Source organism: Chiloscyllium punctatum, chromosome 49, assembly GCF_047496795.1.
Source record: "Chiloscyllium punctatum isolate Juve2018m chromosome 49, sChiPun1.3, whole genome shotgun sequence".
Classification (NCBI taxonomy): domain Eukaryota; kingdom Metazoa; phylum Chordata; class Chondrichthyes; order Orectolobiformes; family Hemiscylliidae; genus Chiloscyllium; species Chiloscyllium punctatum.
In genome coordinates this window covers 16,657,752-16,683,908 of record NC_092787.1, presented here as the reverse complement: position 1 = coordinate 16,683,908, position 26,157 = coordinate 16,657,752, and the positions used below count along the sequence as shown (strand labels likewise).

The window sequence follows — 26,157 nt, the reverse complement described above, 5'->3', positions numbered from 1 at the left end:
GGACCCACTCTGTACTACATCCTCATGAGAATTCATACTCTCAACAAACAGTATTTCAACTCCATCTCAAACATCAAAACTCTAAGTACAACAAAATTTTACCTACCCACCTCCATTACCAGTGCTCCTCAAACATTCCAGAAGATTCCCCGGCCTCTGGAACTAATTAGACGCCATTTGCCATGCGGCTGGTGCAGTTGCCACCCCCACGCTGATTGATGATGTCACTTCCGCCCCCACAACCACTTCCGACCCTCAATTCCTCATGCATCACACATGACATCACTTTTGCCCCTCACATCATCGCTGATGTCACATGCTCAGTGACTTCCACCACCCCTACTGCTGTATCTGGCACCACTTCCGCCCCCACCAATGCCACCCACATATCCCACTGTCACTATTCCCGACCCCCAGAACCCTGAGGGGAACACCACTCCTGCTCATGACTCCACCCCCATTCCCCCCACCATCACACCTATTACTGGCTCCGCCCCCATTCCCAGCTCCACAACCACACCAGATCCCAACTCCCAGCCCTGCCAAGTTTTCACCACCCCCCCCCAGACCTTCCCCTCACTGAGGTCAAATGATCAGTCCTCAGCAAAGGACTCACCTTCATCCCCCTCCGTCCACACATCAATGAATTTAATACATGCCGTGACGTCGAACACTTCTTCTGCTGCCTCTGCCTCCGAGCTTACTTTTACAATCAGGACTCCAACCCACCTTCCGAGGACCCCTTTGCCCACCTCCAACACACTGCATCCACATGGACACCCCGCACTGGCCTATTACCTGCCCTCGACCTCTTCACTTCCAACTACCGCTGGGACATTAACCGCCTCAACCTGTCTACCCCCCTTCCCCCACTCCAACCCCTCACCCTCACAACGCGCAGCCCTCCAATTCCTCTGCTCCAATCCCAACCTCACCATCAAGCTAACAGATAAAGGGGTCGCAGTGGTAGTCTGGCGCAGGGTTGCTTTTCAGACAGGAGGCCTGTGACCAGTGGAGTGCCACAAGGATCGGTGCTGGGTCCACTACTTTTTGTCATTTATATAAATGATTTGGATGTGAACATAAAAGGTACACTTAGTAAGTTTGCAGATGACATCAAAATTGGAGGTGCAGTGGACAGCGAAGAAGGTTACCTCAGATTACAAGAGGATCTCGATCACTTTGGCCAATGGGCTGAGAAGTGGCAGACGGAGTTTAATTCAAATAAATGCGAGGTGCTGCATTTTGGGAAAGCAAATCTTAGCAGACTTGTACACTTAACGATAAGGTCCTGGGAAGTGTTGCTGAACAAAGTGACCAAGGAGTGCAGGTTCAGAGCTCCTTGAAAGTAAGGTCATAAGTACATAGGATAGTGAAGGTGATGTTTGGTATGCTTTCCTTTATTGGTCAGAGTACTGAGTACAAGAGTTGGGAGATCATGTTGTGGCTGTGCAGGATGTTGGTTTGCCCACTGTTGGAATATTGCATGCAATTCTGGTCTCCTTCCTATCGGAAAGATGTTGTGAAACTTGAAAGGGTTCAGAAAAGATTTACAAGGATGGTTAGATTAGATTAGATTAGATTCCCAACAGTGTGGAAACAGGCCCTTTGGCCTAGCAAGTCCATACCGATCCACCAAAGAGGAAACTGGAGCACCCAGAGGAAACCCACGCAGACACAGTGAGAATGTGCAAACACCAAACACAGTTGCCCAAGGCAGGATCGAACCTGGGTCCCTGGTGCTGTGAGGTAGCAGTGGTAACCACAGAGCCACCAGGTTGCCCTACGTGGCCAGGGTTGGAGGATTTGAGCTATGGGAGAGGCTGAATACGAAGGGGCTGTTTTCCCTGGAGCGTCAGAGGCTGACGTTATAGAGGTTTATAAAACCATGAGGGGCATGGATAGGGTAAATAGACAAGGTCTTTTCCCTGGGGTGGGGGGGGTAAGAAGGGAGTCCAGCACTAAAAGGCGCTGAGGTTTATGGTGATAGGGGATAGATATAAAACAGACCTAAAGAGCAACTTTTTCACGCAGAGAATGGTGCGTGTGTGGCATGGGCTGCCAGAGGAAGTGGTGGAGGCTAGTACAATTACAACATTTAAAAGGCATCTGGATGGGGTATGAATAGGAAGGCTTGGGAGGGATATGGGCCGGGTGCTGGCAGGTGGGACTAGATAGGGTTGGGATATCTGGTCAGCATGGACAAGTTGGACCGAAGGGTCTGTATCCGTGCTGTATATTTCTGTGATTGTAAAATACACGATGATAAATAAATCAAATACAGTCAAGCAAGGGGAGGGAAAGAGGAAAACCAGTCTCTGGTCCCAACGACTCTCAGAGACATACTGCACAGTAAGAGAGAGATTTATTCTTGATGACAGAAACAAACACCATGGTTTTATTTTGTTATGGACTCTACGTTTTCTGCAGTCAGCCTAGAAAACATGAAAGACTGTGATTAAATAACAGGAAGCCGGAGGCTTAACCTGATGAATTTAGCACTTTTTTTCAATAACCATTGCAATGGTTTTCTAGATCTTATCAATAGTCTGAAACAAAATGCCAGCAACAATGTACAATCTAAGATATACTTTCAAAGAATCATAACAAATTTGAAACTTTAACTATTTCTATCTCTGCAGATGCTGCCAGACCTACACAGTTCTCTCAATTCTTTTAATTTCAGACTTCCAGCATCCACAATAAAAGATTAGTGCAGCAACTTTACTAGAAAATATAATCAGGGCATTGACGAGCTGCAGGCTTGATACTTATAACTGCTAAAAATGCTACATGGTTGGGTGTGCAAGGGTGTGCAAGGGTGTTAAGCCAGAGAAATGAATCTATGTACCAGCATCCAGCAGGACCATCCAAATTAAAATGAGTTTTAAAAGTTCCAAGAACATTTTCCGTGATTGGTAATCTATTACATCAAAATGCTTAAGAGCTAAGCATGGCACATTAATGGCATAATGGAAACAGTCTGTATTCTACTCTACACTTATAATTTTACTCCTGAGGGAGGAATCGTTTGGGAAATGGCAAATAGGATATATTTGTCATGAAAGAGTCTGAGCAGCAAGATTGAAAAGGGCTTGATATGTACAAAGGAGAAAGTAAATGTGAGAAAGGGGTATGGGCATGTGGACGCTTCCGCAACTTGGATTCAATGGTGGAGTCAGTTGTGCCTGTAGGGATAAAACGTTACTACAGCATTTTCATTGCAGGAGTGAGATTGTCTGCAACTCAATGGGTATAGGTATAAGCAGGCAGGGAAACTGTTAAGTTCTGAGTTTTGTGAAATTAGAGGTTCAGCTGAGCATGACTCAGATCAGATAAGAACATACAGTTAACAATGGGATGCTGGAGCAAGGGTAATGGTTTAACAAGGTGGAAAAGCAGTCATTATGTCGAGCCATTTAACAAGACAAGGCAGCATTCAGTATGCGAGGTCAGTTTAACAAGGTGAAAAGTATTAGTCATGTAAAGCCAGTTATTCATTGTCTAAGAGCAGATGGCTTAATCTTTACTGTTGATGGTCGCTGATTGTAACGGTCAGCGATTAATATGTATGTTGCCTTATCAGGATGCTCCCCCCTGTAAAATGACGATATAGTTCATTGAGAAACTTGTTCCAGAGAAGACAGTGAACCCATGTCTCTGTGCACATGGACGAATCATTCCCTCTTCCTCCAGGGCCAGGAATAAAGATGAAGGAGATAAAACTACTCTTGTGTCTCTGAGCATTTTGCTTTGACTGAGAGGGAAGAACGGGACGACACCAGAAAATTTTGCAAGATAGGCATGAATTTTGCGCATACATATTAGAGATGCTATATATTTGAAAATTATCAAAGTAATTCTAAAATAATATTATTCCATAAAGGACATCTGCATAATTTACAAATTGCTTTCCTTAAGAGCTGTCAAAACCAATCATGCAAGGGTAGGAGAATCAGTTGAAGAATCTAGTTATTTTTCATTTCAATTGTTCAGAAATGTTATTGCACATCTGGAGATACATGCCAACATCTCAACTTCTCCAGAATTCCTTCCATTCCCACCTCTATATTGCTTTGCACCTCTATTCCCTTCACCTCTTCCCTCACCCACAACTCGCTAACTATCTGCATGTTGCTCTGCCGTCCTTTCCGTTTCAGACTCAGTCCTTTCACTGCTGCAAGCACTCAGTGTACCTGTCTCTATTAAAAAGCAAAATACTGAGGATGCTGAAAATCTGACATAAAAGTGAAGTACTGGAGAAACTCAACATGTCTGGCAGTATCCTCAAAGACAGAAACCAAGCTAAAAAGAGTCACAGTGGACTCAGAACATTTACACTTTCTCCACAGATTTGGAGGTGCCGATGTTGGACTGGGGTGGACAAAGTTAAAAAATCTAACTAGATTGTACTATGACCTGGTGTTGTGTGATTTTTAACTCTCGCCACAGATGCTGCCAGATCTAATGAATTTCTCCAACATTTTATTTTTGTTCTTCAACTCCACACCTTGATAGTCACAGGTGAGGTGCCAGAAGACTGGAGATTGGCTAACGTGATGCCACTGTATAAGAAAGGTGATAAGGACAAGCCAGGGAACTACAGATCAGTGAGCCTGACGTCAGTGGTGGGCAAGTTGTTGGAGGGAATCCTGAGAGACAGGATGTACATGTATTTGAAAAGGCAAGGACTGATTAGAGATAGTCAACATGGCTTTGTGCATGAGAAATCGTCTCACAAACTTGATTGAGTTTTCTGAAGTAACAAAGAGGATTGATGAGGGCAGAGTGGTAGACGCGATCTATATGGACTTCAGTAAGGCATTTGACAAGGTTCCCCATGACAGACTGGATAGCAAAGTTATATTTCATGGAATACAGGGAGAACTAGCCATTTGGATACAGAACCGGTTCAAAGGTAGAAGATGGAGGGTAGTGGTGGAGGGCTGTTTTTCAGACTGGAGGCCTGTGACCAGTGGAGTGCCACAAGGATTGGTGCTGGGTCCACTACTTTTCATCATTTTTATAAATGATTTGGATATGAGCATAACAGGTATAGTTAGTAAATTTGCTGATGACAGCAAAACTGGAGGTCATAGAGTCATACATACAGATGTATTGCACCGAAACAGACCCTTTGGTCCAAGAGGTGTAGTGGACAGCGAAGAAGGTTACCTCAGATTACAACGGGATATTGATCAGATGGGCCAAGGGGCTGAGAAGTGGCAGATGGAGTTTAATTTAGATAAATGTGAGGTGCTGCATTTTGGGAAAGCAAATCTTAGGAGGACTTATACACAATGGTAAGGATCCTCGGAGGCTGAGGGGGCGACCTTAGAGATTTATAAAATTATATGGGGCATGGATAGGATAAATAGACAAAGTCATTTCCCTGGGGTGCGCAAGTCCAGAACTAGAGAGCATAGGTTTAGAGTAAAAGGGGAAAGATATAAAATAGACCTAAGTGCAACTTTTCCATGCAAAAGGTGGTACGTGTATGGAATGAGCTGCCAGAGGAAGCGGTGGAGGCTAGTACAATAGCAACATTTAAAAGGCATCTAGATGGGTACATGAATAGGAAGGGTTTGGACGAATACGGGTCAGGTGCTGGCAGGAGGCACTACATTAGGTTGGGATATCTGGTTGGCATGGACAAATTGGACCAAAGGGTCTATTTCTGTACTGGGTAAAAACAATGACTGCAGATGCTGGAAACCAGATTCTGGATTAGTGGTGCTGGAAGAGCACAGCAGTTCAGGCAGCATCCAAGGAGCAGCGAAATCGACGTTTCGGGCAAAAGCCTTTCATCAGGAATAAAGGCAGAGAGCCTGAAACGTGGAGAGATATGCTAGAGGAGGGTAGGTGTGGGGAGAAAGTAGCATAGAGTACAATAGGTGAGTGGGGGAGGGGATGAAGGTGATAGGTCAGGGAGGAGAGGGTGGAGTGGATAGGTGGAAAAGGAGATAGGCAGGTAGGACAAGTCATGGGGACAGTGCTGAGCTGGAAGTTTGGAACTAGGGTGAGGTGGGGGAAAGGGAAATGAGGAAACTGTTGAAGTCCACATTGATGTCCTGGGGTTGAAGTGTTTCGAGGCGGAAGATGAGGCATTCTTCCTCCAGGCGTCTGGTGGTGAGGGAGCGGCGGTGAAGGAGGCCCAGGATCTCCATGTCCTCGGCAGAGTGGGAGGGGGAGTTGAAATGTTAGGCCACGGGGCGGTGTGGTTGACTGGTGCGGGTGTCCCGGAGATGTTCCCTAAAGCGCTCTGCTAGGAGGCGCCCAGTCTCCCCAATGTAGAGGAGACTGCATCGGGAGCAACAGATACAATAAGTGATATTAGTGGATGTGCAGATAAAACTTTGATGGATGTGGAAGGCTCCTTTAGGGCCTTGGATGGAGGTGAGGGAGGTGGTGTGGGCGCAGGTTTTGCAGTTCCTGCGGTGGCAGGGGAAGGTGCCAGGATGGGAGGGTGGGTTATAGGGGGACGTGGACCTGACCAGGTAGTCACAAAGGGAACGGTCTTTGCGGAAGGTGGAAAGGGGTGGGGAGGGAAATATATTCCTGGTGGTGGGGGCTGTTTGGAGGTGGCGGAAATGTCGGCGGATGATTTGGTTTGTGTGAAAGTTGGTAGGGTGGAAGGTGAACATCAGGGGCGTTCTGTCCTTGTTACGGTTGGAGGGGTGGGGTCTGAGGACAGAGGTGGGGGATGTGGACGAGATGTGTTGGAGGGCATCTTTAACCACATGGGAAGGGAAATTGCGGTCTCTAAAGAAGGAGGCCATCTGGTGGACTTCTCCATGACTGTATTACTCCTTCCTTACCCTGGCTTGCGCGTCTTTCACACGCCCCCTCACACCTCCCCCTTTTGTTTTCCATCCCACTGCCTCCGTGTCTCTCCCTTTTCTTTCTGTATCCTGACACCTTCCCCATCTTCGTGGCCGACTCCATCCATCCCTCCCTCCCTCCCTCTCTCCCTTCCCCACGTCCGTTGGGGTCTCCCATCCCTCGCTGCCTTCACCTCTCCTTCGAGCTCACCGGTCCCCCCGCCTCGCGTCCCCTGCTCCTTCCCACCGGAGCTCTGGGCCTCCTGTGTCAGCCCGTCACCCCCGACCTCTGCCCGCCCCCATGCCCTCCGGGAGGGGGGAGGGGCAAAAACCGACCGTCGCCGTCGCCGTCGCCGTCGCCTTCACCTGCCCGCGGCCCAACAGCCGCTCCTCGCCGACTCGGCCGGCCACACTGACTCACCATGTTGAGCTCCGACGCCGGCGACCCCCTTCACTCCGCTCCGGTGGAAACTTTAGCCTCCAACTTTGCTATTTGCGTCCGACGCCGGAAGTGACACCGAAAAGTGGAGGGGGTGGGGCACGCCGCGCAATCTGGACGGCGGCCGTCGAGTGACAGTACGCACCGGATCGCCTTCAAAACCGCCCTCCTCCCCCCCGCCAACACCCTCCTGTAGCTGCAAGGACAGGTAAGAGGTAGAAATACTGCACCAAATAATTCACCTCCTGACTGCCCAAAGCCTGTGCACTATCTACAACGCACAGGTCTAAGTTGAAACAGTCCCAACCTGCCCGCGTGAGTCCATCTCGAACAATATTCAAGAAACTTAATACCATCACATCCACAAACATTCATTCCCTTCACCCCGACTCTCGGCAGCAAAGTATATAATCTACAATTTGCACTGAAAAAAATCTCCAAGATGCCTACAGCACCACCTTCCAAACCCATGACCACTACCAGCTCAAGGACAGGGACAGCAGAGACATAAGAACAGCACATTCTTCAAGTTTCCCTACCAAGCCACTCACCATGCTGATGTGGGAATACATCACCATTCCTTCAGTATCACCAGTTCAAAATCCTGAAACTCTCTCCCTAATGGCATTGTGTGGTTACTAATAGCAATTGGTCTATGGGATCTAGCTCACCACCTTCTCAAAGACAACTAAAGTTGGATAATATGACAGCAGTGCCCACAACCCACAAATGATCGAAAACAAAGATAATCAGTTTTGGTAATGGTGGCTGATACATGCATATCAGACTGGGGTAACCTCCCTACTTCTCTAAAGTAATGACATGAAATCTTTTTTATAGAAACCAAACAGCCATTTGGTTATTGTTACTTCTGAAAGAGAACTGCTTTGGACCCCTAACGTTCCATCCAACTCAATTATTATTAGCTATTTTCTCCAAGTTGCTAGCTGAGAACTGCACTATTCATTCATGTTGTAGTAACCTCTACACTGGCGACATCAAATAAATATTGGGTGATTGCCAAGCATTGAGATTTGGTCCAGAACTATATTCTTGACTTGCATATGACTAGTCATAGAAATGTACAGCACAGAAACAGACCCTTCAGTCCAACTCCCGTTTTCCCAGTCCCCAAGGCCTCATCTTCACCATGGACATCCAATCCCTCTACACCTCCGTTTGACATGACCAGGGCCTCCAAGCCCTCCGTTTCTTCCTGTCCTGACGTCCCCAACAGTACCCTTCCACTGACACTCTCATTCGTTTGGCTGAACTTGTCCTCACACTTAACAATTTCTCCTTCGAATCCTCCCACTTCCTCCAGACCAAAGGGGTAGCCATGGGCCCCAGCTGTGCCTGTCTCTTTGTCGGCTACATAGAACAGTCGATCTTCCGTAGTTACACCGGCACCACTCACCATCTCTTCCTCCGCTATATTGATGACTGTATCGGCACCACCTCGTGCTCCCACGAGGAGGTTGAGCAGTTCATCAACTTCACCAACACATTCCACCCCGACCTTAAATTCACTTGGATCATCTCTGACACCTTCCTCCCCTTCTTGGACCTCTCCCTCTCCATTAATGACGACTGACTTAACGTTGACATTTTTACAAACCCACCGACTCCCATAGCTACCTGGACTACACCTCTTCCCACCCTACCTCCTGCAAAAATACCATCTCGTATTTCCAATTCCTCTGTCTTTGCCGAATCTGCTCCCTGGAAGACCAGTTCTACCACAGAACACACCAGATGGCCTCCTTCTTTAGGGATCGCAATTTCTCTTCTCATGTGGTTGAAGATGCCCTCTCATTCACATCCCGCACCTCCACCCTCAAAACCACCCCTCCAACCGTAACAAGGACAGAACACCCCCACCCCGGGCCTCACTTTCCACCCCACCAACCTTCACATAAACTGCATCATCCGCCGACATTTCCACCACCTCCAAATGGACCCCGCCACCAGAGATATATTTCCCTCCCACCCCTTTCCACAAAGACCATTCCCTCCATGACTACCTGGTCAGGTCTATGCCCCCCCCCAACACACCACCCTCCCATCCTAGCACCCTGCCTTGCCACCACAGGAATTGCAAAACCTGCACCCACACCTCCTTCCTCACCACCAAGGCCCCAAAGAAGTCTTCCACATCCATCAAAGTTTCATCTGCACATCCAGCAATGTAATTTATTGTATCCGCTGCTCCCGATGCGGTCTCCTCTACGTTGGGGAGACTGGACACCTCCTCGCAAACCACTTCAGGGAACATCTCTGGGCCATCCGCACCAATCAACCCCACTGCCCCGTGGCCCAACATTTCAACTCCAACTCCCACTCTGCTGAGGACATGCAGGTCTTGGGCCTCCTCCACCATCGCTCCCTCACCACCCGACGCCTGGAGGAAGAATGCTTCATCTTCCGCCTCGGAACACTTCAACCCCAGGGCATCAATGTAGACTTAACCAGTTTCCTCATTTCCCCTCCCCCCACCTTACCTCAGTTCCAAACTTCCAGCTCAGCACTTTGCTCATGGCCTGTCCTGCCAATCTCCCTTTCCACCTATCCGTTATACCCTACCCTCTGATCTATCACCTCCATCTCCACCCCCATTCACCCAACGTACTCTTTGCTACCTTCTCCCCAGCATCCCCCTCCCCACCCCTCCATTTATCTCTCCACCCTGGAGGCTTCCTGCCTCTATTCCTGATGAAGGACTTTTGCGCGACACATCGATTTTCCTGCTTCTTGGATGCTGCCTGACCTGCTGTGCTTTTCCAGCACCACTCTGATCTAAACTCTGGTTTCCAGCATCTGCAGTCCTTACGTTTGTCTATGCTGACCAGATATCCTTACCTAATCCAGTCCCATTTACCAGCACCTGGCCCAGATCCCTCTAAACTCTTCCAATTCATATAACCATCAAAATGCCCTTTAAATGTTGTAATTGTACCAACCTCCACCACTTCTTCTGGCAGCTCATTCCATACATACACCACCCTCTACATTAAAAAATGGCCCCTTTTAAATGTTTCCCATCAAACCATAAACCTATGCTCTCTAGTTCTGGATTTACCTCCTAGAACAATCCAGTCCATTTGGAATGGTGGTGAGATATTGGGTGAGCACTAAAGTAAGGATAATACTCTTATTAAATTACCATTCCACAGCTGAAAATTGGACAGAGAAGAGGGAAATAGTTGAATTGAATTAGCTTTGTTGTCTTTACTGTGGTTCTATAACAACCTGTAGATCATGTGCCTAACTACCAGCAGTGCCAATGTGTGAAATCTGAGATTTGAGCTCTTCATTAATTGTGGTCTCAATCTACAAAGATTCTTCTGCAAATTTATGCAGTTTTTCTCATGAAAAGAATTATTAGTATTCCAAACAGGCTTATTCTCGCAGAAAGTGCTGCTTTTTCCAACCTATCTTTGAGAACTGCATATCTCTTCCAGGCTAATCCATCTTACTTCAGGTATGGTGCCGAAAACTAAATACAGTTTGCAATTTTTGAGAAGATTTGTAGCTCAGGTTGAGATTCAGGTTGTAAGTTTGCTTGCTGAGCTGGCAGGTTTATTTTCAGACATTGTCACCATGCTAGGTAACATCATCAGTGAGCCTCCGGTGAAGTGCTGGTGTACTGTCTGCTTTCTATTTGTGTCTCTTGGTCTCCCCATAAGGTGGGTGATATCATTTCTGGTTCTTTTTCTCAGTTACAGTCCTTGCATCATATTTTGCAAATGACATTCGGAGATGACTACCAGACTACTCTGACCCCTTGACATCACGGTAGCCCATAAACCTACCAACATACTGAAACAGCTACTGATGCACCTAAAGGACCCCATACCAACAACACGAACATCATTTACAAAATACCATGCAAGGACTGTAACAAACACTACATTGGACAGAAGATTAGCCACCAGGATACATGAATACTAACTAGCCACCAAAAGACATGACCCACCCACATTAGTATCCTTAACATACAACACACCCCTCCTAGAACAGGCTAAACAGAGACATGCATGGGAAATCCTAGAGGCCTGGCATTCAAACTGGAACTCCATCAAATAAGCACATCGATTTGACCCCATTTACCAACTTCTGAGAAAAAGAACCGAAAATGATATAACCCACTTTATTTGGAGACCAAGACACAGAAACAGAAATCAGTGCAAAATACCAGTGCTTCACCGGAGACTCATTGATGATGTCACCTAACATGGTGATGAAATGTCTGAAAACAAACCTGCCAGCCGAGCGAGCAAACTTACAACCCAAACAAACTAAATACAGTTGTCACGATGGGCAGTGACAGGGAAGTACAGCTTTTCCATTTTTGTATTCCAACTCCCCTTTTGGAGAGATCAGTATTCCACTAGATGTTTTGATTGTCCATGAACACAAATCATTAGAAGCACTAGGTTTTAATGATTTGTATTAATGCCCTTCACTACTTCCTATCTCAAACTCTCAATATTTGCTCTTTTTGATTGGTACTTGTTAAGTCACTCGATTCAAGTAGGTTCCCCACAACTGTTGTTAAACTGACAGGTGTATGTCATTTGACCTCTTCTCTCCACCCCACCGACTTCAGTTCCTTCTAAATAATGGAGTGGTATCATGTTTAATCCATAGGAAGAACTTCCAGAACTTCATGCAAAAGGTGAAATAAGATTGGAACTCTCTTTTGCAAATGACAAGTGATGCTAGATCAACTGTTAATTTTAAAATTGATAGACATAAGTTTATTCACAAAGTATTAGGAACATGGACAACAACAGGTGTATAAATAAAAACCAATTTATACGAGTGTATAAATTTCAACAGTCTCATTAAATAGCTGCAGAACAGGCTGAAAAGGGCACAATAGCTTTTCTATTCCTATATTGCCCAGGTAAATGCATTAGCTCTCTCATGTCAGCATCTTTGTCTGTATAAATAGGTTGTAGGTTCATATGCCACTCTTTGAATGCATAATATATAATGAAAGAGTAGCAAAGCTGTACAACACTCTGGGTGTTGCGTCTCAACTGTGCTGAACTAATGTGCTGGTGGCTTTTAATACGTGAAAATGTAGGAAATTCCATCCTAGTGCTCAAACACGAACAGAAGGTTAACTGGTCATTCATCAAAGCTATTATATGTGGGACTGAGGACTGTATATGTAAGACAACTGCTCTATTTAGTCACTACATTCCAGTGTAATTCATTTTACAAAGCTCTTTTATACATTTGTAATGATTGCGTCTTTTTTTGTTTTCAGATTTATACAAATCCTTGAGATTTCCCAAGTGAAATAAGAACCAGGACACAGTAGACCTTAATTGTACAATTATTATCATAATTATACAGAAATTAAACTAAGTAGTTGAATAGAAACCTATAAGTTTTATCTTAACATTCCAAGCAAATCTTCTTTCTTCTTTCTTCTCACATAGCTTTAAAAGGAATCAAGGTGAACAACCTGAACACTATATAAAATATATTGTAAACACTCAACAGGTCTGGCAGCATCTGTACCAGGAAACAAAGATAACATGAAAGATCTTTTGTCAGATCTACACATTAACGTATTCTGTCTCCACAGATGTTGTCTGACCAACCAAGTATCTCCAGCTTTTGTTTTTATTTATATTTTGCTTTTCTATTATAAAAGACTTGAGCTAAACTAAATTCAATTTTAAAAGTATTTACATAAACCAAACATTAACATTATAGGTAATAGAGACAAAGTGTGTTTGTATCACATTTCTCAGTATCATTTACGTTGTTCATGAACAGAGATTGATGATTTTTATTTTCATACAATTTCTGCAAATGTTCTGAAGTTTAACCTTCTCACCAATGAGCATTTGATACAAATTAGAGATAGGCTACAAATGCTGCCCTTACCAGAAATGCCAACAATCGAAATTTTAAAAATCTACCGGTCATAGATTGTTGAATAATAAAAACATGAAAGTCTCAAGACACCACATAATGTGAGTGTCAACATTTTTGCATTGTCAGTGTGTCATTCAAAGCTGTTGCTTTATGTGGGGTCGATTTTCAACTGGTTTCTCTGACTGACTCTGAGATGAGGTTCCAATCATTTCTTCCAATTCATCTATTTTCTCAATTTCATCTTTCTCATCGTCGTCATCATCATCATCATCAAATATATCACTTAATTTGAACTCATGCTGTAGTGACTGATAAGGATCACTTGAAACATTAAAATTGCATTGGTCTTCCTTTTTCTTTATTATTTCTTCCAATTTTGGAACTATTTGATCATGCAGAAAGTCCACAATTCCTATAAAATGTTCAAAAAGTTAAAATCAACTTTTACTACTTGGCATTACTATAGCTTTCTAAAATTATAAATAAGCCTCAATTTAATATTCCTGAACAAAATCTCAGTTGCAATCTTTCACAAAATAAATATTAGATTAACAATATTAAGGATTCAAATTCATGGCAAATCAATGATCTATTTTGTACACTAAATGAACATAATGACTCGAAATATCGAGACATTTAAAAGCACATTAGAACCTGGATGCGGATTCCGCTTGAGACCATATGGTCGAGTAAGTTTCTAACTACTTTGCATTTCCAAGCATAATTTATTTGTTGATACAGTATCAGTGAACATGTCCATGAATTAAATGTGAAGTGAAAGTGACAGCCCTTGATATCAAGGTCACGTTTGACTGATTGTAGCATCAATGACACCTATAAAAACCAAAATCAAGGGAATTAGGACAAACTCTGCTGGTTACAGCGATATCTGGCACAGATAAAGATGGTGGTTGTGGGTCTGGAGGTCAATCACCTCAGCTCCAGGGTTTTTCTGCAGGGAATCATTGGAGTAATGTCCATGGCCCAAACATCTTCAGCTGCTTAAGCTTCCCTTCAACAAAAAGTGGAGATGTTCGCCAAAAATTGCACAATGTTCGGTGCCATTCACGAACTGCTTCAGTATCTGAGGAATCATGTTGAAATGCAACAAGACCTGAACAATATCCAGACTTCGGCTGACAAGTGGCAATAACACCTGCACCACATAAATGCCAGGCAATAACCATTTCCAATAAACAGACAATCTAACCACTGCCCTATGGCATTCAATGGCATTACCATTACTGAAGCCCCCACGATCAACATTCTGGACAAAGTTAAAAATTACATGACACCAGGTTACAGTCCGTTCAGGTTTATTTGGAAGTACAAACTTTCAGAGCACTGCTCCTTTGTCAGGTAGCTAGTGGGGCAGGATCATAGGACACAGTTTATAGTAAAAGATCAAAACATCGTACAACTAATGCAATGTATTGAACAAACCTAGATTGCTGTTAAGTCTTTAATGGATTACAGGCTTCGGTTCATTAATATGTAAACCCTAGAACTTCTTTCAAGTCACATTCCTGCGAGAACTTAAGGTTTTATACAAGAAATGCGACATCTCAGCTCAGACAATGCATTAAAGGTGTGAGGTTAGACTCTATCTGTATTCCGACCTTGAGTCAGACCGGTTCTATTTCCAAAGTAGGAATTTATAAATATGCAAACGTAAAGTCACCTCATAGGTTTGTGTGTATGTTCATGAGTGTGAGGGAGTGAGAGCGCACGTGCGCGTGTGTATGGTGGACAGAGGGAGCAGTTCTATGCATCTGTGTGAGCGCGCGAGTGTGACAGAGTATATGCCTGAGAGGGGGTGTGCGCATCAGTGAGAGTGTGTGTTTAAGAGAGAGGATCTGTGTGAATGTGATCGTGTGTAAAAGCGTGTGCAGTGTAGTGGGTCCTAATTGAGGCCATTCTCATGGGTATCTCTACTCAGCGACTCTGTTGTTGCATATCCCAAAGTTCATCTTGGAGGATGGTCACCTGAAGATCAGATGCCAAATGTCTTTGACTGCTGAAGTGTTCCCCAACTGGGAGGGAATACTTTTTTTTTGTGCGGTGTCTGTTCATCCACTGTCATAGCATCTGCTTGGTCTTGCCAACGTACCATGCCTTGGGGCATCCTTGCCTGCAGCATATGAGGTAGACAACATTGGCAGAGTCACATGGGTACCTGCCACGCACGTGGTGGGTGGTGTCCCCACGTATCATGGTAGTTTTCATTTCGACAATATGACAAAATGCAGTGGTTGGCATGACAAGATGGTATGGGGTTATGGTTGATGTTGTCCTGAAGGCTGGGCAGTTTGCTGCAAACAATGGTCTGTTCAAGGTTTGGCGTTGGTTTAAATGCAAGAAGTAGAGACATAGGGGAAATCTTGACGAGGTGCTCATCCTCATCGATCATGTGTTGCAGGCTGCAAAGAGGTAGTTTCTCTGCTCTCAGGAAGCATTGGACAACAAAGGTACCCTATCAGTCATATCCCACCTCCGTCCCCTGAGGAGGTCATTGTGGTTTCTCGATTAGTGAGTTGACCATCGTGTTCTGTTCTTCCGAGGGCATCCTTCAGCACTTTCAGGCGCCCTTTGCGTTCTTCCTTATCTGAACAGATCCTGTGTAAGCATAGGGCTTGTCCGTAGGGGATGTCTGTTTTAATATGTTTAGAGTATAACCTTGTGAAGTGCAGCATTCTGAGGTTATCCTTGGGCTTGCAATAGAGTGAGGTACTTAGGTACCTATCCTTCATGGAGATGTATGTATCTAAGAATGAAACTGATTCTGAAGAGCAGTGCATGGTAAGTCTGATAGTGGGATGAAACTTGTTGATATCATTATGTAGTTGTTTCAGTGACTCCTCGCCATGGATCCAGAGGAAGAAAATGTCGTAAATATATCTGGTGTATAGTGTTGGCTGGAGGTCCTGTGCAGCTAAGTATTCTTGTTTGGACTTGTGCATGAAAAATTTGGCATATTTGGGCACACAATCTGTAGGCAGTCAGTCCATGTGATATTTTATAATTTCCTACTTTGGAAACAGAACTGGTCTAACTCAAGGTTGGGATGCAGACAGACTAACCGTACACCTTTAATGTATTGCCTGAGCTGAGATGTCACTTTTTTAAAACATAAAACCTTAAGTTATCTCAGGAACGAGAGTTGAAAGAAGTTCTGGGATTTACATATTCATAAATCAAAACCTGCAACCCATTCCAAGTGATTAAAGACTTAACAGCAATCTAGGTTTGTTCAAAACATAGCATCAAGTTGTATGACACTTTGATCTTTTACTATAAATTCTGCGTCCTATGATCGTGCTCCACTAGCTACGTGATGAAGGAGCAGCGCTCCAAAAGCTTGTACTTCCAAACAAACCTGTTGGATTATAACCTAGTGTTGTGTGATTTTTAACTTTGTTCACCCCATTCTAACACTGCCAGCCCCACATCATAATATTCTGGGAGTTATTTTTGAACAGAAACTAAACCGGACACACCATATCAAGACTATGGCCGCAACAGCAGGTCAGAGTTAGGAATACTGCAGAAAGTAATTTACTCCTGACTCCCTAACACCGCTCCACCCTCCTCTCTGACCTATCACCTTCATCCCCACCTCCATCCACCCATTGTACTGTTGGTTAGCTTCTCCCCACCTCCAACCCTCTTCCATTTATCTCTCCACCCCGGAGGCTCCCTGCCTTCATTCCTGTTGTACGGGCTTTTGCCCGAAACGTCGATTTTCCTGCTCCTCGGATGCTGCCTCACCTGCTGTGCTTTTAAATCACTACTCTAATCTAGCCCCTTTTGCCTCCCTAACACCTGTCCATCATCTACAAGGCACAAGTCAGTTGTGTGATGGAATACTCTCCACTTGACTGGATGGGTGCAGCTCCAAAAACACTCAAAAAAAGCTCGTTATCATTCAGGGTAAAGCAGCCCATTTGATTAGCAGTGCATCCATTCCCTTTATGACTGATACTCAGTATCAGCAATATATACTATCTACAGGATGCACTACAAAGATTTGCCAAAGTTCTTTAGGCAGCACCTACCAAGGCCACAACCACTTCTATCTGGAAGGACAGGGGTAGTAGATACATGGGAACACCACCACCTATACCACCTCCAAACCCTTCCACTCACTATCCTGACTTGGAAAAGTATTGCTGTCCCTTCACTATCACTGGGTCAAAATTCTAGAATGCCCTTCCTAATGGCATTGTAGGTCTATATGCAATGGTTCAAAAATGTGGCTCATCACCATCTTCTCAAGGGCGACTAGAGTTGTGCAATAACTGCTGGCACAGCCAGCAACATCCATGTTCCATGAGAATTAAAAAAAAAGCCAAAGCTTACTGTTCTCCTGTAAGAGTCAGGATAATGACTCCCAGTTTACCAGTTATATATATTAAAAATTTTGAATCCAACAATACAAAGAGCAGTTTCAAACTACAAGTCTTAGATTTCAGTGTAGTTTCAGAGAAGCCAGACGTGTTTTATTTACTGAACAGAATAAAATGCAGGGTTCCAAAATTCAGAAACTAATATAAAACTTTCCGGGGTTGCTTCTGTTGATTTGCCGTCCAATCATGCATCTTCGTGCACAAAGATTCTAAGCATTGAAGCCTTTGCTAAAGGAGTCAGTTTTCCTCTCCAGTATACATACATATACTATGATCAAATTTTTGTCATCAATGGCAATTTGATGACGCTTGCTGTTCACACTTAAATATTTGATCCGTTCTTATTTATACGCAACTTGCAGTAATTACAGCATTTTTGTGCAGTGATTCACAAGAACCTTGTAACTGAGAGATCGGGCAAGCAATAGCATCTCTTCAGATTGTAAAATTTTATTGAGACATTCAGAACCTAAACCAAGAAGTTCAAATTGGGATACTTAATTTAATAGAAAATCAATTTAGAAAGAAGAATGAAAGAAAGATTGTGTTTTTTTAACATGTCCCAATAATTAAAATCTAAAGGAATGAGAAATTTTGTACAAGTAATTCTCCAGTAACAGACATTGTTTGGTGGCAATTAAGTCTTATCATATTGTCAATGAATTGAATGAACAAAGCCCAAGTTTTTCTGCTGTTTAGTGGCTACCAAGCAGTTAAGTACCAAAACGTCACATCTTTCGGTGCATTAGTCAGGGGTAAATGTAGCGAAATGAGTCTGGGTAGGTTACTCTTTGGAGAGTCAATGTGGACTCGTTCTGCTGAAGGGCCTGTTTCCACACCATAGGGAATCTAATTTAATAAGAGTGAAACACTAGCATAGTGAAGTTTTCAGCAAAGTAGTAAAACCTGGCTAACAACTTCCTGATTTATTAAGTACTGTTAGTGGAATTTGCTGTTTCATTAACAACGATAAGCAGAGGCAGCTTCACCTACCATTAATGCTGTAAAAAGCCACTGCAATTTTATGTTAATTTTCCTAAAAGCCATCTGCTTGGATTCTAACTCAGAACAAGCTTTGGTTAACTGTCACTAAAGATCCATTAGTATTTAATATAAAAACTAATTACAGAGCTTATGCCAGTTGGCTTTCTAGGATGAGTGTCAACATCACAAATGTCAGGTCATGCATTGAGATAGTGGCACAATAGCTTTGTCTGAAAGTCAAATGATGTCAACAACTATGGAGTCAAAGACTAAAGTACTGTTTTGCCTTCTGATGGTATTAGAATTGCCAACTCAAATGCTGCAATTTGAGTGAGTTTATTTCATGGTACATTATTCTTGTATACAGTACTTCATACAGAGCAAATAAATACCAAAATGGCACATTATCTTGCACTATGAATTTAGAGGCTTAATTAAACTTTTTAGTTATCTTGATTAAAATATCACACTAGATACAAAAACTTAAAGGCTACAAGGAAGCACTACAACTTAAAAGCAAATACCAGTGTAAAACTAGGATTACAGAAATATTAGAGACTACTACAGGATATTGTTCACAAACGTTCAGCATGAAAAGCCACACAGGTAATAGCTGTTACAGTTTTTTTCCTGCTCAAATGTAATGAAGTTCCTGAGGATACTATGTCTATGGTACCCACTTCATAATGATACATGATCATTTTAATTACAGACTGAAGTGAACTAGCCAATATAACTCTTGGTAAAATTTCAGAACCAACTGGAAAAAAAAATTAAGATTGAAAATTCTGTTTTCCCACAGGATCTCCAATTCCACATTATGAAATTACGGAGACATTTTTCTGATAAATTAAAGCCAATGGATCAAAAATAAATTTGTATCTTAAACCGTAAAGCAAATTCTTAAAGTCAAAAGGTTATGCATTGGAGATACAATATATGATCTAACAAGTGAATCAACACCAGCAATAATAGAAATACAGCAACAGCCATTTCCAATTCTAGAAGCAATTATGCCAAGGTCAGTTGTGCCATCCACCTGGCTGCCTTATTTCAGAGAGCGAATAACAAGGATGACTGGAAAATAAAGTTGATGCTTTCAACCTGCTCTTTTCATCAACAAGGTGAACATTTTCTGTTGTCATCAATATAAAATCAATATAATCATCAGTAAACTATTCAGTCACTGAATTTAGATACTAACCTCCAAAGGATTTTTTGGGCCAATCAGGTACATAACGAACTTTCAATTTATAAAACATCTTTTGAACGAATAAAGGAGGAACGTCTCTAGAAAAAAATAAGCAACATAATTGTACAATTAAATCTACATTATGGTAATCATCCTGTAAAAAGTAAATAAAATCACATTAACCTTGTTGAAAAATTGTTTTTTATTTCAAATTCCATTGTGAAATTCAAGCTAGAAAATCGAGAATAGAAATAATTGCAACAGACAGTAAATTCATACTTTCAATGCTACACAAAATTCTTCAGTCAGTAATGAAATGCTGTATTACATATCTGACCCATAGATTAAGTTTACCGGTATCAATCAAACAATAGGATGACAACTGAATGAGAATTAAGCATTACAATAATTAGCTCATCACTGAGGGCTACAACAGCTGCATTCCACCACGTAAATAGGTATCCAGAAATAATAACAGAGTAATCCAACGTTACAAATAACAATACCAGCATCAAAATCTTAGTGGTATCAACAAGAGTCTCAAGTGAGATGATATAAAACTACAGCACTGCATAAACTGTAGATTAAAATGATACGCATACACCTATTCCCCTAATCTCCCGGCCAAAGATTATTTTCGAACAGACCAAATATCATCCCACATACACCCTGCAATTATTGCCGTTAGCTTGTAGGCTGCAAAGCCAATTGTGTCCACTAGACCAATTGTCTTTATGTTACTGCATTATAAATATGAAAATTATAGTGTTATTTACCCAACAGCATTACAAAGATCGTCCCAGTCGACATCACCAACATCATCAATATTCAACAGGTACAACCTGGAAAATAAAGCGGGTAAGGTTCTTGCTACAGTTTTCATTAACAAACCTTTTGACAAATCTCTAAAGAAAGGTTGAACTGGATCCAATTTCATCAATGATTATGAATTTACATTGTTAAAAACCCAATTACACCTCATTCAACAGGTGCAAAACTTTTCTAAGGTTTTACTGTTTGGCTAATAACGTAAAGAGGAAGCTCTTGCCAGTTTAGTCATTTTTCTTTATTGCTATCTGTATGGTGAATTCAACAATACACCTGTAAGGAAGCGTATAATCTCGACACCAACTTTGCAATTTCCACATTTAATTGGGATTATGTACACTTTAAAAATTACTAAACAAAATCGCTAGAATTCAAAATTAAAATATAAACCCACTGAACACATAGCAGGTATGGCAGCATCTGTGACAAGAAAAAAAACTGATTTCAATTTTCAAGTTTAATCAGAACTGGAAAATGTTGAAATGTAACAGGTTTTAAATACATTTTCATTTACCAAACTTCCGCTCTCACCTCCTTCCATATCTCTAAGAACCATAAAAGAGTTCCGCAAGTTCTCAGCCATGATTTCATTGAAAGCCTGAGTCAGACAGTCACATGTTCAAGTCCCACGCCAGGACTTCAGCAAAATAATCAAGGTAAACACTTCAGTCAGTACTGAGGAAATGCAGCTAGGTGAAGTATTAAACCAAAATATATCCTCTTACTTGGGTACACTGGGGGCATGTTAACTCTACATCTCTCATCACAGATCCTATGTGACCTGCGAAGTAACTTTAGTTTTAAGTCCAGCAACTGCTGACAATTTCTGAGGAGTAACAAGAGCAAAAAAAAACTGAGAGTTTAGACATCATTAATGCTGCAAAATCAGGTCTATTATAATATGAGAATACCTTAATTTATACTACTAGTTGGCCTGCACTGTATACTATAAACCAGCCCCATGCTGCTGTTTTTAGTAAAGAGAGTACCTTTAAATTAATTACCCTGCAATTTATTTTTAACCAGCTGTTTAACTCAGCAATTAAATGTCCCATCTTATCATATGGCTGCTTTCATCAGACGCTTCTAAGTCAACAGTTACTTTACATTATTTTGTTGCCTCATATTAGTCTCTGCATACATTTTACCTTTTGATGAGATTAATTCTTGACTGGTGATGGTGAAATCGAATAGGTCTCACTCCTCCAGACATTTTTGTAGTCAGAATGTTCATCCTTTCAGAGAATAAAAATGAAATTAAAAATTTTGCATTCATGTTGATATTTTAAAAGGCACAGTGGCCAGCAGTGCCAGGGACTAGTTTCGATTCCATCTGTGGGTGAGTGTGGAGTTAGCGTGTTCTCCACGTGTATGCATGAGTTTCTGCAATGTAACCATATTGCATCAAGGAATTTAATTCCAGCTATAAATAGCTGTTTTTAGTTGGGTACCTTGGTGAACCAATGTATCAAATTATAATGCACCGATCTGTTACAGAATTGTGTGCAGAATCTAGGCACCCTCTCATATTCTAGATTTTCTTTGAAATGCTGACATAGCTTTCTTCCTTTCTTTCAATCACTCCTTCTTAGTACTTCATTATGAGTGTTGGATTACCGTATCTGTACTAGTCTTAACTCCATATATTTGTTTAGTGATTTAAACAGTTTATAAATGATTTCCAAAACATTTGGAATAGAGATGAGAAAAAATCTTGTTCAGTAATTTCTATAACAGTGACCCAAAGATTTCAGGCATTTGACAGTTTTAAGGTCTACACAATGCAGGGTTACATTGAAATTGTTTAATATTGGTAATTATTCTGAATAGTAAATCATCTTGTTACTGTTCAATGTCAATCACAAAGTAGAGAAAACAACTGCAGATGCTGGAATCCAAAGGAGACAGGCAGAAGACTGGAAGAACACAGCAAGCCAGGCATTATCAGGAGGCGCAGAAGTCAACGTTTTGGGTGTAACCCTTCTCCAAGACTGGGAGTGGGAGTGGGGAGAGCTGCAGATAAAGGGGGAGGCGGGTGCAGGGTGGTGAAGTGGGGACAGGTGAAGACAGGCAGAAGATGCAATCTGGTTAGTCAGTCAATGGGAGAAATGAATCCAGTTGGTGGAAGGGAGGGGGAAAGACTGAAGGGAGTTGGAAGGTGGGGAAGGAGGTTATTTGAAACTGGAGAACGCAATGTAGAGTCCTCCAGGCTGAAGGGTGCCCAGTCAAAAGATCTTGTTCAGTAATTTCTATAAGTGACCCAAAGATTTCAGGTATTTGACAGTTTTAAGGTCTACACAATGCAGGGTTGCATTGAAATTGTTTAATATTGGTAATTATTCTGAACAGTAAATCATCTTGTTACTGTTCAATGTCAATCACAAAGTAGAGAAAACAACAGCAGAACAACTCTGCTTTTCCTCCAAAAGGCGTTGTGGTTTGTTTTGGCAATGGAGAAGGCCAAGGATGGTCATGTCAGAAAGGGAGTGGTTGGGGGAATTGAAATGAACGATGACTGGGAGGTCTGGTCGGCCCTGCCAATCACTGAAAGTAAGCATGCAAGTGCAACAGGCAGCAAAGGGGGCAAATGGTACGTTGGTCTTCATAGGGAGAGGATTCAAACACAGGAGCAGGGATGTCTTGCAGCAATTGTACAGGGCCTTGAGGAGGCCAACCTAGAGTATGATGTGCAGTTTTGGATTCCTTATTTGAGGAAGGATACTTTACCTACAGAAGGACAGCAACAAAGTTTTACCAGATGGATTTCTGGAATGGTAGGACTGACGTATGGAGAGAGACTAGATTATTTTGGACTATATTTACTAGAGTTTAGAAGAACGGGGGAAACTGTCATAAAACCAATAAAATTTTAACAGGACAAGACAGAGTAAACGCCAGAAGTATGACACTGATGACCCAGGAGACCAGAACCAGCAGTTAGTCCAAGTATACAGGGTAGGCCATTTAGGATTTATTTGAGAAGAAATTTCTTCATCCAGAGTGGTGAGCTTGTTCAATTGACTGTCACAAAAAGCAGTTGAGGCCAAGTTATCGCATGTTTTCAAGAATGAGTTAGATACAGATTTTAGAGCCAAAAGGGAGAAAGAGGCAACAGGATACTGAATTGGTTGATCAGCCATGGTCCTACTGAATGGCAAAACAAACTCAAAGGTCTGAATGGCCTACTCATGCTCTTTAATATGTTTCAAAATTACAAAAGTTCAACCAGTAAAAATTGGTCAGAATAGCTAACCATGTGCGATTATGTGAAAATATGGTAATGAAATAAGTTTTAAGTATGTCAACTCTGTTGTGACCAAAACACAATGTAATTAACTAAAACAGCAAATTAAGGCAAAGCGTACCTGATAACAATTATGGTCATAGACCAAGATCTACAGAAATACAGACTATTTTCAAATTTACCTCGTATTTTATGCTCATTGCTTAATTGGAAAGAAACTTCTTGTAACTTCAAACCTTCACTAACAATCAGAAATATTAGCTCACCATTTCTGCCTACACTGCGTCCAGTTTCTGTGCTCCATTTTGTCTGCAACTGCAAACCAAGGAATTTCCCTGTATAGCTTTTCACGCAGAATTGAAATAAGTGCACTGGAATTTGGAACTGTACTCATTGGACTATAGGGTGCCTCTTGTATTTTTTTTCTCATTAGCTGCTCCATTATGTTCATTAACGCCCTCTCCTCCTCCTTGCTCCAAGGTCCAATTTTCAAAGCTGTTTAAAAAAGAAAACCTATTTAAGAAATTTATATTTCTGACCAAAACAGGTTGATCCAATAAGAAACTAAATGATTAGAGTTTCAATTTATAAAATACAATGTTGCTCAGTAGTTACTTTGCTGAATTTGTTGATATAACTACTACATTTACATAAAAGTTAAATAAACAATTTGGTTTTAAAATAATATTTTTAAACAAAGAAATCTTGTTTTTATGTAGTACCTTTAACACAGTAAGACTTTGTAAGTCACTCTAAAGGGGAGGAGAGAATAAGTGCCCTTTACAGCAAGGCAGTATTTGACCAACTGTGATATCAAGGAGCCCTATTGGAACTGGAATCAATGAGAATTGGAGCAAATTTCTCCACTGGTTGGGGTCATGCCTAGCACAAAAGTAGATGGTTGTGGTTGTTGGAGGTCAATCATCTCAGCCCCAGGACATCTCTGCCGACGTTTCTCTTTTTCATCAATTTCATTAAATCCTCCATCGTAAAGTCAGAAGTGGGGATGCTCACTGATGTTTGCACAATGTTTAACACCATTTGCGACTTTTCAGATACTGAAGCAATTTACATCTGCATAAAGCAAGACCTGCACAGCATCAATGATTATTCTGGATTAGTGGTGCTGGAAGAGCACAGCAGTTCAGACAGCATCCAAGGAGCTTCGAAATCGACGTTTCGGGCAAAAGCCCTTCATGCTTTTGCCCGAAACGTCGATTTCGAAGCTCCTTGGATGCTGCCTGACCTGCTGTGCTCTTCCAGCACCACTAATCCAGAATCTGGTTTCCAGCATCTGCAGTCATTGTTTTTACCTAGCATCAATGCTTAGACCATTAATTGGCAAATAATACTTGTGCCACACAAATACCAGGCAATGACCATCTCTAACAAGAGTGAATCTAACCATCGCTATGAGCATTCAATGGCAATACCATCACTGAATTTCCCACTATCACAATCTTGGGTGCTACCATTAACTAGAAATTTAAATGAACTAGCCATGTACATACCATGGCTACAAGATCAGGTCAGCAACTAAATTATTCTTTGGCAAGCAATTCACCTGCCTATCAATGCAAATCTGGAGTATAATGGAATTGTCTCCAATTGTCTGGATGGATATAACTCCAACAACACTGAAGAAACTTGACAAAATGCAGAACATAGCACACTGCTTGATTGGCACCCCACCTCCTATGAACATTCATTCCCTTCACACCTAATGCAGAGCGGCAGCAATACAGTCACTCACCAAGACTTCTTTGATAGTATCTTCAATTATGCAATCTCTGTCATCTAGAAGGGTCACATATGCATGGGAACACCACCAGCTACAAGTTCCTTGCCATGCTGAATATCATCCTGACTTGGAACTCTATCAATTCCTTTCCAACAACTGGTTAAAATTCTGCCTTCCTAAACATGGATGTTCCTATACCTCAAGGACTGAATCAGTTGTATAGGTCAGTTCACAACCACCTTCTTAAGGGCTATTAGCAATAGAAAATAAATGTAGGTCCAAACAGGAATGTTTAACATCACAAAAAGGAAGAAAAATTAAAACAAAAGTTCATATTGAGCCACATTAGGACCTATTAGGTAGATCAAAAACTTGGATCAATGAGTTTTTAAGTAGTACTTTATAGAGAGGTACACAGACAAATTAGTTTCAGCTGGAAATTCGAGAGCCTAAGGCCTTTGCAGGTGTAGACATGAATGGGATTAAAATTCAGATGCTTAAGAGGACAGAGTTAAAGCAGCACAGATATCTCAAGTGGATTGTAGGGCTGGAACAGATTATACATACAGGCGAGGGGAGACATTTGAGTGACTTTTACACCAGA

At 42.1% G+C, this 26,157-nt stretch overlaps 3 protein-coding genes across 8 annotated transcripts in view; 1 reads left to right on the top strand and 2 right to left on the bottom strand.

The window, feature by feature from the left end:
• The window catches only part of setx (senataxin), a 98,668-nt gene extending 91,308 nt beyond the window's left edge, over positions 1 to 7,360 (bottom strand). The window contains exon 1 of one of the 3 annotated variants that reach the window (XM_072566311.1): positions 7,243 to 7,360. The gene's annotated coding sequence lies outside the window, so the exon portion shown is untranslated. Of the gene's footprint in view, positions 1 to 616; positions 747 to 7,015; positions 7,036 to 7,242 lie in introns of those variants that run through there. The other 2 variants (XM_072566313.1, XM_072566312.1) reach the window with 2 other exon arrangements.
• cfap77 (cilia and flagella associated protein 77) overlaps positions 7,180 to 26,157 on the top strand; it is a 237,508-nt gene continuing 218,530 nt past the window's right edge. Inside the window, exons 1-2 of the mRNA XM_072566320.1 lie at positions 7,180 to 7,468; positions 20,524 to 20,598. The gene's annotated coding sequence lies outside the window, so the exon portion shown is untranslated. The remainder of the gene's footprint in view (positions 7,469 to 20,523; positions 20,599 to 26,157) is intronic.
• LOC140469629 (uncharacterized) overlaps positions 11,994 to 26,157 on the bottom strand; it is a 36,171-nt gene continuing 22,007 nt past the window's right edge. For 3 of the 4 annotated variants that reach the window (XM_072566317.1, XM_072566315.1, XM_072566316.1), the window contains exons 6-10: positions 24,079 to 24,307; positions 21,717 to 21,803; positions 20,517 to 20,582; positions 19,753 to 19,838; positions 11,994 to 13,570 (exon numbers count right to left, since the gene is read on the bottom strand). In XM_072566317.1, coding sequence (XP_072422418.1) covers positions 13,293 to 13,570; positions 19,753 to 19,838; positions 20,517 to 20,582; positions 21,717 to 21,803; positions 24,079 to 24,307 — 746 coding nt within the window. In that variant the 3' untranslated portion in view covers positions 11,994 to 13,292. Of the gene's footprint in view, positions 13,571 to 18,733; positions 19,626 to 19,752; positions 19,839 to 20,516; positions 20,583 to 21,716; positions 21,804 to 24,078; positions 24,308 to 26,157 lie in introns of those variants that run through there. The other variant, XM_072566318.1, reaches the window with a different exon arrangement.